Source organism: Mustela nivalis (genome assembly GCF_964662115.1).
Source record: "Mustela nivalis genome assembly, chromosome: 18".
Lineage (NCBI taxonomy): Eukaryota > Metazoa > Chordata > Mammalia > Carnivora > Mustelidae > Mustela > Mustela nivalis.
Genome location: NC_139037.1, coordinates 43,151,869 through 43,165,990, shown reverse-complemented (window position 1 = coordinate 43,165,990; position 14,122 = coordinate 43,151,869). Strand labels below are relative to the sequence as shown.

The following is a 14,122-nucleotide window of genomic DNA, read 5'->3' as shown; positions in this document are numbered from 1 at the left end:
TTAAGAATTTTGGTGATATCCAAGATCTATAGGCTCTTCAAATTCACACCCCAAAACCAGATAATCATGACAAAAATTGGGCAGAAGACATGAACAGACACTTCTACAAAGAAGACATACAAATGGCTATCAGACACATGAAAAAATGTTCATCATCATTCGCCATCAGGGAAATTTAAATCAAAAACCACATTGAGATGCTACCTTACACCAGTTAGAATGGCCAAAATTAACAGGACAGGAAACAACAAGTGTTGGAGAGGAAGTGGAGAAAGCGGAACCCTCTTACACTGTTGGCAGGAATGCAAGTCAGTGCAACCACTTTGGAAAACAGTGTGGAGATTCCTCAAAAATTTAAAAATAGAGCTACCCTATGACACTGCAATTGCACTACTGGTATTTACTCCAAAGATACAGATGTAGTGAAAAGAAGGGCCATCTGTCCCCAATGTTCATAGCAGCAATGGCCACAATCGCCAAACTGTGGAAAGAGCCAAGATGCCCTTCAACAGACGAATGGATAAAGAAGATATGGTCCATAAATACAATGGAATATTATGCCTCCATCAAAAAGGATGAATATCCAACTTTTGTGTCAACATGGATGGGACTGGAAGAGATTATGCTGACTGAAATAAGTCAGGCAGAGAAAGTCAATTATCATATGGTTTCATTTACTTGTGGAGCATAACATGGAGGACATTAGGAGAAGGAAAGGAAAAGTGAATTGGGGTAAATTGGAGGGGTAGATGAAACATGATTGACTGTGGACTCTGATGGTTTTGGAAGGTTTCAGAAGGGAGGAGGATGGGAGAATGGGTGAACCTGGTGGTGGGTATTAAGGACGGCATGGAGCACTGGGTGTGGTGCATAAACAATTAATGTTGGAAACTGAAAAAATAAAATAAATAAATAAATAAATAAAATACAAAAAAAAAGAATTTTTGTGAGAACAAAATAAATTCAAAAATTTAATGTATAACTTATGATAAAACAGTGTTTAAGCTATGCATAACCCAAACTACATATAGCCATATAAAAAAATAAAGTGGATTTAAAGTATTTTAAAATAGAAAAATGCAACGAAAAGATCTTTCACTTTTCTCCAGTCATGATAAAAAGTTTTTAAAATTTAGAAAGGAATGAGCCATTGGTAGAAGCCTTCCAATATTCATTTTATTCTTATGGTAGTTAAATTGTGAAACACATAAGGCATTCTCTATTTATTATATTTCTATATTTTACCAATAAATTCTTAGCATTTCTTATATTACATATCTGTGGTTTCTCTTTCATTTCATGTTACCTGAAAGATATGCCTAAATGTCTTACAAAACTTTCTTTCATACTATTTCTTACCATTATGAACTTTTTGGTGGCGATTAAGATTTGAGCCTCTTGCAAAAGCCTTCCCACATTCCTTACATTCATAGGGTTTCTCACCAGTATGAATTCTTTGATGCAGAATAAGGTCTGAAGAACGAAGAAAGGCTTTCCCACATTTGTTACAAGTATATGGTTTATCACCAGTATGAATTTGCTGATGCCGGGTCAGGTATGTTGCACAAGTGAAAACTCTCCCACATTCATTACATTCCCAGGCTTTCTCATCAGTGTGAATTTTCTGATGCTTTATGAGTACTGAATCTCTACTCAAGATCTTTCCACATTCCTTACATTCATACAATTTCTCATCAGCATGAATTAACTTGTGTCGAGAAAGTTCTGATGAACGACGAAATGCCCTTCCACATTCCTTACACTCATAGGGTTTCTCACCAGTATGAATTCTTTGATGTTGAGTAAGGTCTGAAGACTGACGAAAGGCCTTCCCACATTCCTTACATAAGTAGGGTTTCTCACCTGAGTGAATTCTCTGATGTGCTGTAAGTATTGAGCCAGTACTAAAGGCTCTTCCACATTCCTTACATTTGTACGGTTTCTCACCAGTATGAATTCTCTGATGACGAATAAAGGCTGAAGCATTACTAAATGCCCTAACACAATACTTACATTTATAAGGTTTCTCACCAGTATGAATTCTTTGATGTTGAGTAAGGTATGAAGAATGACGAAAGGCTTTTCCACATTCTTTACATTCATTGGGTTTCTCACCTGTGTGAATCCTCTGATGTACTCTAAATATTGAACTAGTACTAAAAGCCTTTCCACATTCTTTACACTCATAGGGTTTTTCACCAGTATGAATCCTCTGATGACGAATAAGGGCTGTACCATTACTAAATTCTCTAACACACTCCTTACACTTAAAGGGTTTCTCACTTGTATGAATGCTATGACGTAGAAAAAACTGTGAGGCACTAGTAAAGACTTTCCCACTTTCCTTAAATTCATTAGCTTTCTCTGTAGTAAAAATTACCTGATGTTGCATAAATTCTGAGTCACTATTCAAAGACTTCCTACATTCCTCATATTCATAGGGTCTTATGCCAATATGCACTGAATGATATGAACTAAGTTTTGAAGTTCTATTAAGGGCCTTCCCATATTCCTTACAGTCATATAATTCCTTGCCAGTATGACCTTCTTGATGTGTAGTAAGTTTTGAGTCCTGTCCATAGGCATTTTTATATTTTTGGCATTCATAATATTTCTCTTTGGTATTAAATGTTTGATGTCGAGGGAGAGATGTATGCTGAATGAAAGGGGACATGTCTTCAGAGGCACATGAGACTTGGCTAAAATGTCTTTCCTGAGATTGCTGTTTAAGTCCATGCTTTGTATATCCTTCCACTATAACCCATTGGGATGAATCTATTTTATAGTCATTCTTTTTCAGAGATAATTTCTTGTTCTCACACCTAGATATATATTCTGAAAGAAAGCACAAATAAAACATTCACTTTTGGAGGGAGGAAGAAGACACAAAACTTATAAAAGGCAGAATTACATTGAAATTAATGTTAATAATGCAAATAGAATTTATAGTTCTTATATGGTGGTGCAATTTGAGAGATAAAGTATAGAAATTGAAAAGTGAAATAGGAAGTCATGGGGGGAAGGGATCGGAAAAAGATGAAGTCAGTGATTCTTAAATTTTGGAATAAATTCAAAGTATACTTTGGCAAAAACCCAAAAGTCTGATAATTTAGTCTTTTAGAAGGCTATTTAGGTAAGTAACCTCTCTCATACATTCAGGGTAGTGAATAAAAATGGTACAACTACCATACAGGCCTATTTGCCAGTTTCTAGCAAAATTAGGTAAGCATTTTTCCTTGAGCAAGCAATTCCAATTCTAGGAATGCAAACATATACTTTTGGGAAAGAATCTGAAGAGGTTTATGCAGAAGGTTATCCACTACAGAGCTATTTGAAAGAGCAAATGACTATAATGACTCCAAATAGCCACCAACTTAATACTACTTGAACTCAGTATAGTACATGCACACAGTAGAGTTCTAAGTAACTATATAAAGAAATGAGAAGTATCTGTATATTCCTATTGAATGTACATCATGATTTTTTCTTTTCTCTTTTTTTAAAAAAGATTTTATTTATTCATTTGACAGACAGAGATCACAAGTTGGCAGAGAGTCAGGCAGAGAGAGAGGAAGGGAAGCAGGCTCCTTGCTGAGCAGAGAGCCCGATGCAGGGCTTGATGCGGGGCTCGATCCCAGGACCCTGAGATCGTGACCTGAGACGAAGGCAGAGGCTTTAACCCACTGAGCCACCCAGGTGCCCCAATCTTCATAATTTTTAATGTAGAAGAACAAGATGTAGTTCTGTATAGTATATGCTGTATAGTATATTACTATATATATATAGTATATATACTATATATATATGTATAGTATATGCTGTTACCATTTATATAAGGAGATATATGAAGATATAGGTGCTCACCTTAAACAAAACAAAGAAAGAATAAATCATGAAGTTTATGAAAGGTATACTATATTGGAAGGAATGAAAACAATGGGGATGGGTAAATTCAAATACACCACAAAAATGTAGGGGAAATTGGTATTAGGTGAGGAATATAGGAGCTCTCTATATTATTTTTACAACTTTTTTGAATATATAAAATGATTCCAAATATTTTTTTAATTTATAGAAGAAAAAAAAGTTATGCCTCTAAAAACCATGAAAAAAGATGAATACCACATAGTTGTGCTGTTTCTATCGAACACTTCCTGAAAGGTACAGCCACAGTGATAAGACTAGACAGGAGCATTACGTTACAAGCACAGGAAAGCAAGAAGCACAACTGAAAATATTTACAAATTTTATGACTGTCTGCATGGAAACTCTACTAATTAGTTATATTTGCCATAATTAGTTATGGCAAAAATCAATATATAATACCAAGAAAGATAAGTCAATTTTACACATTTAAAAAATTTTTGCCAATGTATCTGGATGGAATGATTTCCAAAACAATCTGTTCATAATTATTAAAAGAAAACCAGGACAGGGTGCCTGGGTGGGTCAGACAGTTGAGTGTCCAACTCTTGATTTTAGCTTAGGTCATGATCTCAGGATCATGAAATGGAGCTGGCCTCAGGCTCCAAGTTGATTGGAACCTGCTTAAGATTTTCTCTCTCCCTCTGCCCTCCCCCCCACTTTTGTAGTATCTTGTGTAAAAGAAGGAAGGAGAATTGGGAATATAAATATGAACATGCTCTATTTCTAAAAAAATAAAGGCTGAAAGGATTAATCAGACTACCCCAAATCCCCTCTTTCCAAAAAGTTACCTAGAGAGTGGCAATGAATGAAGCAGATAGGATTACAAACCTAACTTTAAAAACATATATATATATATATATATGTTTTAAAGATTTTATTTATTTATTTGACAGAGATCACAAGTAGACAGAGAAGCAGGCAGAGAGAGAGGAGGAAGCAGGCTCCCTGTTGAGCAGAGAGCCCAATGCAGGGCTCGATCCCAAGACCCTGGGATCATGACCTGAGCTGAAGGCAGAGGCTTTAACCCACCGAGCCACACAGGTGCCCCCCTAAGTATATCTTTATATTGACTTTTAAAGCATATAAGTGCTTTATATATTCCAATTATAAACTAAAAATAATCTAAACTTAACAGTTAAGATAAATGGTATATTAAGTTGAAAATGCACAAAAAAAGAATTAATCTAGCCACTTTATGAACTGTAATCTGACTAGAAATCCTTGGTGTAACATAGTCTACGGGAAAAATGAAAAGGAAAGGAAAAGAAAACTGTGACAATTATTGAATATGATTTCAGGTAGGTTTTTCAGTCAGTAGTTGTGCTAGTATACTAATTTTGAAACTATTCTCTGGTTTTAGAAAGGAAGACTTGAATAAATATACTCATGTTGTGGGAAATAGGGTTTTCCACTGTTCAAGAAAAAGTTATGGGGCGCTTGGGTGGCTCAGTGGGTTAAAGCCTCAGCCTTCGGCTCGGGTCATGGTCCCAGCATCCTGGAATCGAGCCCCGCATCAGGCTCTCTGCTCTGCAGAGAGTCTGCTTCCTCCTCTCTCTGCCTGCCTCCCTACCTGCTTGTGATCTCTCTCTCTCTCTGTCAAATAAATAAATAAATCTTTAAAAAAAAAAAGAAAAAGAAAAAGTTACAAAACAAACATAGAAAAGTGAGACAGAGTCTTGTCTTTTGGACTTCAATTCGAGTTATTAGTATGATCCAGTTATAAAATGTTCTTTTCTAATATTTTATTTATTTATTTATTTATTTATTTATTTATTTGTCAGAGAGAGAGAGAGAGAGTGCACAAGCAGGCAGAGTTGCAGGCAGAGGCGGAGAGAGAAGCAGGCTCCCTGCCGAGCCAGGAGCCCAATACAGGACTCGATTCCAGGACCCTGGGATCATGACCTGAACTGAAGGCAGTGGCTTAATCAACTGAGCCACCCAGGCATCCCTAAAATGTATGTTCTCTGTCTCTTTCTACTTAATGGATATAAAAACAATGACAATCCAGTAGTAATGAATGCATTGACATACTGGTCAATGAACACCATTTCCTAATAAAAGAAACCAAGGCTTCGTAATGAGTTGGCTTCTTCCAAGTTGGGGGAAAGAAAAATACAAGATGAGATTGGAACATATTTTTGTGCCAGAAAACAAGAAGGTCTTTAAAGACTCATGCATACATGAAAAAGGATGCAGAAGCCAGCTGCAAGGGGCTTTCAATGGCCATCTATGAATGACAGTTTAATCATCAAAAAGAAGAATGATTACAATTGGTTATAAGATATTGATTTTTAAAAGAATCAATGAACCTGTAGTGTTCTCAAAAAAAGTGGAGAGGAGAAGCTTTTTTTTTTTTAAATAAAGCAAGACCAACTAATAAATGCAGAAAAGATGTGATATAATTAGAACTTCACCTTTCCCAAAGCTCAGTGTAATTTGTTTTGAACAAGAACCAATGAATACCAAAAATTTTGGGTAAAAGATTTCTACAGACAATTATACAGTCTCCAAGTATCACTGCACAGATTATTTAGTAGTGATAAGGGGGGAAATGTACCTTTCCAATGAAAGACCTGGTAGTCATCTTCAACCACCACCTGATCAAAATTATCATCAATGTAATGAGAAGACTTGGCTTTGCCTCCTGGTATAATGAATTAATAAGTGCATGACCCTAGGATAGCCTAGGTGGCACAGTCAATTAAGCATCTGACTCTTGGTTTGGGCTCAGGTTGTGATCTCAGGGTCTTGAGATGAGCCGCACATTGGGCTCTGCACTCCCTTCAGAGTCTGCTAGGGATTTTCTCTTCCTCTCCCTCTGCTCCTCCCACTTGAGCTCCATCTCTCTCTAAAAAATAAATATATTTTTTCATTATTATTTTTAAATATTTTATTTATTTAAGAGAGAGAGAATGAGAGAGAGACAGATTGAGAGGGGAGAGGTCAGAGGGAGAAGCAGACTCCCCAGCGAGCAGGGAGCCTGATGTGGGACTCCATCCCGGGACTCCAGAATCATGACCTGAGCCAAAGGCAGTTGCTTAACCAACTGAGCCACTCAGGTACCCCAAATCTTTTTTTCTTAGGTGTAAAAACTTAATTAAATATCAGATCAGATAAAATTGCTTAATGTGAATCTAATCATGGGGTTGCAATTAGATAAATTCTGAATGTAAAACATTACAGGACAATTTGTCTTTCACTATTAAAAATATTATTTTGAAAAACAACAAAAAATAGGCAAAATATTATTCTTGATTCCAAGATTAAAACAACATAGAATAATTTATTTTTAAAAACCTGGCGATTCACAGACCTATACCCCTGGGGATAAAAATACATGTTTATAAAAAATTAAAAATTATTTTTAAAAAAAGGTGCAAATTTGGGGTGCCTGGGTGGTTCAGTTGGTTATGCAACTGCCTTTGGCTCAGGTCATGAGGGCTCTGGGATGGAGCCCTTCCCACCCCGCAGGTTCCCTTCTCAGTGGAGAGCCTACTTTTCCCTCTCCTCCCTGCTTGTGCTCTCTTTCGCTATCACTGTCACTATCTCTGTCTCTCTCTCTCTCTCTGTCTCAAATAAATAAATAAAATCTTTTTAAAATAAGGTACACATTTCTGAAGGTGATGCAAAAAATTGAACATATGCATTATATACATGGCTGGAAAAAGCCTTTAAAATTGTCTTTTAAAAAATCAATAAAAAAATACGAGAAAAATTCATTTACAAAAGAATGTATAGAAGAAAGGAAGTTTCAATTAGAAATTCAAATTGGAGGGCCCTTGGGCGGCTCAGTGGGTTAGGCCTCTGCCTTCAGCACAGGTCATGATCTCAGGGTCTGGGATCAAGCTCCACATCAGGCTCCCTGCTCAGTGGGAAGCGTGCTTCTCCCTCTCCCCCTCCCCCTGCTTGTGCTTCCCCTCTCGCTGAGTCTCTCTCTGTCAAATAAATAAAATATTAAAAAAAAGAAATTGAAATTGGAAGAATCTGGAAGACAACCTCATTATCTAAGTATATACATATTATAATATTGATATTTCTAAAAGATTATTAAGAAAGGAAGGTATATTATATATTGTTCTAGAGAAAATTCATGATGCATTTATATGCATCTAATGTTTATATGTAATATAAATGCATGTAGTATGTGTGCTATAGTTGACTATATACGGGACCTAAAAACTCACTTAACAATTGATTTTAAAAAGTTAACTTCTATCTGTTCACCTGCATTTCAGATGAAATCATGTCCACTATATCTACTCCCCTTTGATTTAACTTAGAGAGGAAAAATAGCTTAGGAGCTAAGAGATGTATAACTTATTTCTAACTCTTACTAGTTGTTGACCTTGGACAGGTTATTTCAAGTGTCTCTGTCTCAGTTTCCTCTTCTGTAAATAGGAAAAAATAGTATTTTTGAAAAATAAAAATCTAATCATGTCACAGCTCTGCTTAAATCTACTTATTTCCATCTCACTCAGAAAAAGTTCAACCACAGTTTACAAGGTCATTATAAACGACTCTTTCCAGCATATATCTTTCTGATCACAGATCCCAGATTCTCTCCTCTTTGTTTACTCACTGCCCCCATACTGGCCACCTTTGGGCTCCTTATACACAATGAGACTGCCTGCCTCAGGATTTTTGTACTTACGGTGCTCTCTATTATGAATCATCCATTTTTATGACCTTTTCCCTCTCTCCCATTCTATTTTATGTTGATTACATGCATCACACAATTGCTTGATCCTCCTCCTTTGCCTCAATCTCTTCTTGTTTGCAACTTCTGCTATCCCACTGCAAGCACATAACTTTTATACCCAAAACTCTACCATGGTGACTGAAATCACTCCCAGGACTCCAACCATTATAGCTCTGTGAGGCTTTCCACTTTTCAATCTTTAGCCATTTTTCCTGTTGTGGCATTTGAACTGCAATTAATTTTACAATTACAATTAATTCTACATTTTGAAAGATTTTTATATATTTTTAAAAGTTTTTTATTTAAGTTCCAGTGAGTTAAAATGCAGTGTAATATTAATTTCAGGTGTATAATATAGTGATTCAACACCTGCATGTAATACCCCATGCTCATCACAGCAAATGCACTCCTTAATCCCCATCACCTACTTTTCTCAAACCCTAGGCTATAAGTTTCTTAGTAGCTGATATATTTTATAAATTTTATCTCCCAGAAAATTATTCTTCAGTGGTTCTTGTGTGGCTCAGTAGGTTAAGCCTCTGCCTTCGTCTCAGGTCATGATCTCAGGGTCCTGGGATTGAGCCCCACATCAGGTTCTCTGCTTAGCAGAGAGCCTGATTTCTCCCTTCTCTCTGCCTGCCTTTCTGCCTACTTGTGATCTCTCTCTCTCTCTGTCAAATAAATAAATAAATAAAATATTTTTTAAAGAAAATAAAAATATTCTCTATAACATAGAGTATAATGAAATGTTGGCTGAAAGAATGAATACATGAACCTGAACATATTTAATACCAAAATGTTTAAAGGAGTGACATGTGTATAGACCAAAAGGAAAGAGAGAGAGAACTAGGGAATGGGAATTAGATCTCACTTAAAAGTAGATGTTTCTCATTAGAATCACTTATAAGAATAGGCAGAAAATATGAGAGAAAAGAAGCATTGATTGTATCAAGGAGAAGGTGTGGGCATTTGGAAGTTCATGATAACTTTACTTTTCTTAATAGTTGTAGGCCTTTGAGGGGCGATTCCTCCAAATATCTCAAAGATGTGGTCTCTTCACTGAACAGCAGGTTTAGATCCTACATTCCCTTATATAATCGTCAGTCACTTACCTAGGTACAAGCCTCTTGTCAGCTCACTGTCAAAAACACTCCAAGGCTCCTTGCCTTGCTCCAACAACGAGATCACATTTGGCTTAGGAATGCAAAGACCTACTCATAAGAGAAGAAAGGAGACTTTTTAGGTTGTAGGTGTCCCAGGACACAAATCCTATTCTGTGATCAGCAAATAAATTGGAAGGGCCACAGAAAAGCAGAGAAGGTGGAGCTTTAGCCTTAGGTCCAATGAAGCTATACATTCCCAACTCTAAAAAGCTCAAGTTATGTCTGTTGGAACAGGGAGAAGAAATGGATAGGATATATGAAAGGAGTTGAGAAAGTCTTCTCAGGGGAAGAAAATGTTCCAAAGGACTCTAGACTTTTTGGACAAAGGTATACTTACCGACTGAGACCAGGTTGCTATAATTCTCCAACATTACATATTTGTATAAATTCCTTTGAGTTGAGTCCAGGCATTCCCACTCTTCCTGAGAAAAGTCTATAGACACGTCTCTGAATATCAGAAATCCCTGAAAAAAAAAAAAAGGCTCTGAGTTACACTCATGTAATGAAAATAAATGACTTCAAGGTAGGAAAGATGAGAAACATAAAAGGAGAAATAAAGGCGAGTTTTACAGAGAAGGAGAGAAATGGAGCACAAACCGGTTGGGCTCAATACCTGTGATGTGGTTGAAAACTAGAGTTAGTGTTAATCAATGAGCAGGCCTCACATAACCCAGCTCCTGCAGATAAAAACTCCTGTGCACAAAGAGAATTCCAAGATCCATTCTCATTTAAAATTATACTAAATCCAATTAAGAGGAATATCCAGTTAAACAGCTAGCTGGTATATAGTATATTCTCAGTAAAGAGAAATACCCTTACGTGTCCCTTTCCCCCTTGTAAAATCAAGTTATAAATAATTAGTAAACTCTTGGAAGGGTATGAGAGGATAAAATTTTGGAATAGTAAGAATATAAAGAAGATCCTGATGTTTTCAACAATCAGAAAGCAGGTCACATGAAAGGTACCAGAAAATAGAAACACAATGTTCTGCAAAATAGTGTCCTGAAGGGGCACCTGGGTGGCTCAGTTGGTTAAGCGGTTGCCTTCAGCTCAGATCATGATTCTAGGGCCTTGGGATTGAGCCCCGCATTGGGCTCCCTGCTCAGCAGAGAGCCTGCTTCTCTCTCTCTCTCTGCCTGCCCCTTTGCTTACTTGTGTTATCTCTCTGACAAATAAGTAAATAAATAAAATCTTTTTTAAAAATAGTGCCCTGAAATGGGGAAATAAAACAAAATTTAAAGTGTAAAAATTTTGCAATACTGGGAATAAACTGTTGACTAGAGTCATTTAACCAGCCAAAATTCACACAAATGCACGGTTGTATAAATCATTTCTAGAGAAGCAAAGAATCAAATATGTATCTCCTGTGTACCTTTTCTATTTTGTTGTTTTTTATTCTTTTATTTATTTCATTTAAATTCAGTTAGCCAACATATAGTAATTATTTTATTTAAACCAGATTTTTCAGTTTATTGACGTACAATCGACAAATGAATTATATATGCTTAAAGTGTATAACGTGATGATTTGACATATGTATACTTTGTGAAATGATTACCACAATTGGGTTAATTAACACATCCATCACCTCACATGGTTACCGTGTGTGTGTGTGTGTGTGTTGAGAACACTTAAAGTCTACCTTTTTTTTTTAAAGATTTTATTTATTTAAGAGAAAGAGAGGGAGAGAGCACAAGCAGGGGAGAGGGGCAGAGGGAGAGGGAGAAGCAGACTCCCTGCTGAGCAGATCCCAGCACCCTGGGATCATGACCTGAGCCAAAGGCAGATGCTTAACCAATTGAAACAACCAGACACCCCAAGGTCTACTCTTCCAGCAAATTTCAAGTCCATAACACAGTATGATTAAGTATAATCATCATGAGGTACATTAGATTCCCAGAGCTTATTCATCTATAACTGAAGGCCTGTACCCTTTGACCAGCATATCCCTACCTCCTCCAACCCAGTTCTTAGCAACCTCCACTTTATTCTTTTTCAGTGAATTGGACTCTTTTTTTTTTAATCTCACACATAAGTGAGATCATTACAGTATTTGCTTTTCTCTGGCTAATTTCACTTAGCATGATGTCTTCTAGATAACATCCATGTTTTTGCAAGTGGAAGGATTTCCTTCCTTCTTCACTATATCTTCACTATATGTCACAGTGAAGATATTGAATCTTCACTATATGTCACTGTCTGCCTATCTATCTATCTATCTATCTATCATCTATCTATTTAGATATCTATAAAGATACCTCACATCTATTTTATTCATTCATCGCTTATCACTGATGAGTGGACACTTAGGTTGTTTCCATACCTTGGCTATTATAAATGATGCTGCAGTGAAAATGAACATGGCAGTCCAGATATATCTTCAGGATACTGATTTTGATTTCTTAGTATTTGTACCCAGAGGTAGGACTGCTGAATCATATAATAGTTCAATTTTTAATTTCTTGAGAAATCTCCACACTGTATTCCATAGTGGCTGTACCACATTATATTTCAACCAACAGTGTAAAAATGTTCCTTTTCCTCCACTTCTTCACCAACACTTATCTATTGTCTTTTTGGTAAAAGCCATCCTAGGTATGAGATGATCTCTCATTGCAATCTTCAACTTTCTCTAGTGATTGTTGATGTTAAGCACCTTTAATATGCCAGCTGGCCATTAGTTATGCCTTTTCTGGGAAAATGTCTATTCAGGTCCTTCTCCCATTTATAAAACAGGGTATTTGGGGGGTTTTTTGGTTTTTGGTTTTTTTTTTTTTTGCCATTGGGTTATATAAATCCGTATATATTTTGGATATTAATGGCTTATCAGATATACGGTTTGCAAATATTTTTTCTCATTCCATACATTTCTTTGTCATTTTGTCAACTGTTTCCATTGATACACAGAAGATTTTTAGTTTGATGAAGTCCTACTGAATCTTACATTTGGAAATTTCCAACTGAACCCTAGTGAGGCAGTACCTACCAATTGACCCTGCCCACCAGGAGCGTGTAAGCATATTCTCACACTAATACCTAATTTCTATATTGTTGCCAATATGAGAAGTGAAAATGGAAGTTCTCATTTACATTTCAAATAATGTTGATAATTATTTTTATAATATTATAAGGTTGACTACTTCTGCCTAGTTCTTACTGCAGTTCCTATAGTATGAATTATTTTTTTATATTCTAGCCAGTTCTTAATGAAGTTAGTGTTTTTCTCTTATTGAGATTAGTAATAAGTTATAATTTGCCACAAATGTATCATAGTTTGTCACTTGTACAATAGGCAAAAAGTCATACTTGAGAATCTTTTCCACAAAGAACTCCTGGGCTTGCATTATTAAAAAATATTATCTTCTTTTCAAGCTCACATGGAACATTCACCAAGATAGACCACATTCTGGGCCACAAAATATACCCTAACACTTAAAAGAATAGAAATGAGACAATGTCTATTCTAAAATAACAATGGTATTAAACTAGAAATTGACTAACAGAAAGCTAATTAGAAAATCCCAAAATATATGAAGATTAAACAACATATTTCTAATAGGTCAAAGAAGAATGTTCAAGAGAAATTTTAAAATATTTTAACTAAATGAAAATGAAAACACAGTATTATCAAAATTTATGGGATGCAGCAAAAGCAGTGCCCAGATGGGAATTTATAGCAATTAACATATATATTAGAGAAGAAGAAAAGTCTGAAACCAAAAATCTAAGTTCCATCTTAATAAACTAGAAAAAGAACAAATTAAATCCAAAGGAAGGGTGCCTGGGTGGCTCAGTGGGTTAAGCCTCTACCTTCGGCTCAGGTCATGCTCTCAGGGTCCTTGGATCAAGTCCCGCATTGGGCTCTCTGCTTGGCGGGGAGCCTGCTTTCTCCTCTCTCTCTCTCTGCCTGCCTATCTGCCTACTTGTGATCTCTCTCTCTGTCAAATAAATAAATAAAATCTTTAAAAAAAATCCAAAGGAAGGAGAAAAAAAGAAATAATAAGAGAGCAGAACTCAACAAAATTGAAAACAGGGAATCAACATAGAAGACAATAAAACCAAAGGATATTTTTTAAAGATCAATAAAATAAATAAGTCTCTAGCTAGACTAACTAAGAAAAAATACAGAAGACATGAATTACTAATATCATAAATGAAAGAGGGGATAGCACTACATATTGCATAAATATGAAAAGATAATAAAATAATACTATGAACAATTATGCATACAGATTTGATAAATAGATGAAATGAAATAATTATTTGAAAGATAAAGTATGCTGGGGCACTTGGGTGGCTCAGTCATTAAGCATCTGCCTTCGGCTCAGGTCAT

At 36.0% G+C, this 14,122-nt stretch overlaps 1 protein-coding gene across 2 annotated transcripts in view; it reads right to left on the bottom strand.

Annotated features, from left to right (window-relative positions):
• Positions 1–10,249, bottom strand: part of LOC309852409 (uncharacterized protein) — a 30,590-nt gene extending 20,341 nt beyond the window's left edge. Inside the window, exons 1-3 of one of the 2 annotated variants that reach the window (XM_082708926.1) lie at positions 10,127–10,249; positions 9,739–9,837; positions 1,152–2,835 (exon numbers count right to left, since the gene is read on the bottom strand). In XM_082708926.1, coding sequence (XP_082565052.1) covers positions 1,349–2,835; positions 9,739–9,837; positions 10,127–10,160 — 1,620 coding nt within the window. In that variant the 5' untranslated portion in view covers positions 10,161–10,249 and the 3' untranslated portion in view covers positions 1,152–1,348. Of the gene's footprint in view, positions 1–1,151; positions 2,836–9,738; positions 9,838–10,126 lie in introns of those variants that run through there. The other variant, XR_014305194.1, reaches the window with a different exon arrangement.
• Positions 10,250–14,122: the final 3,873 nt, after the last annotated feature.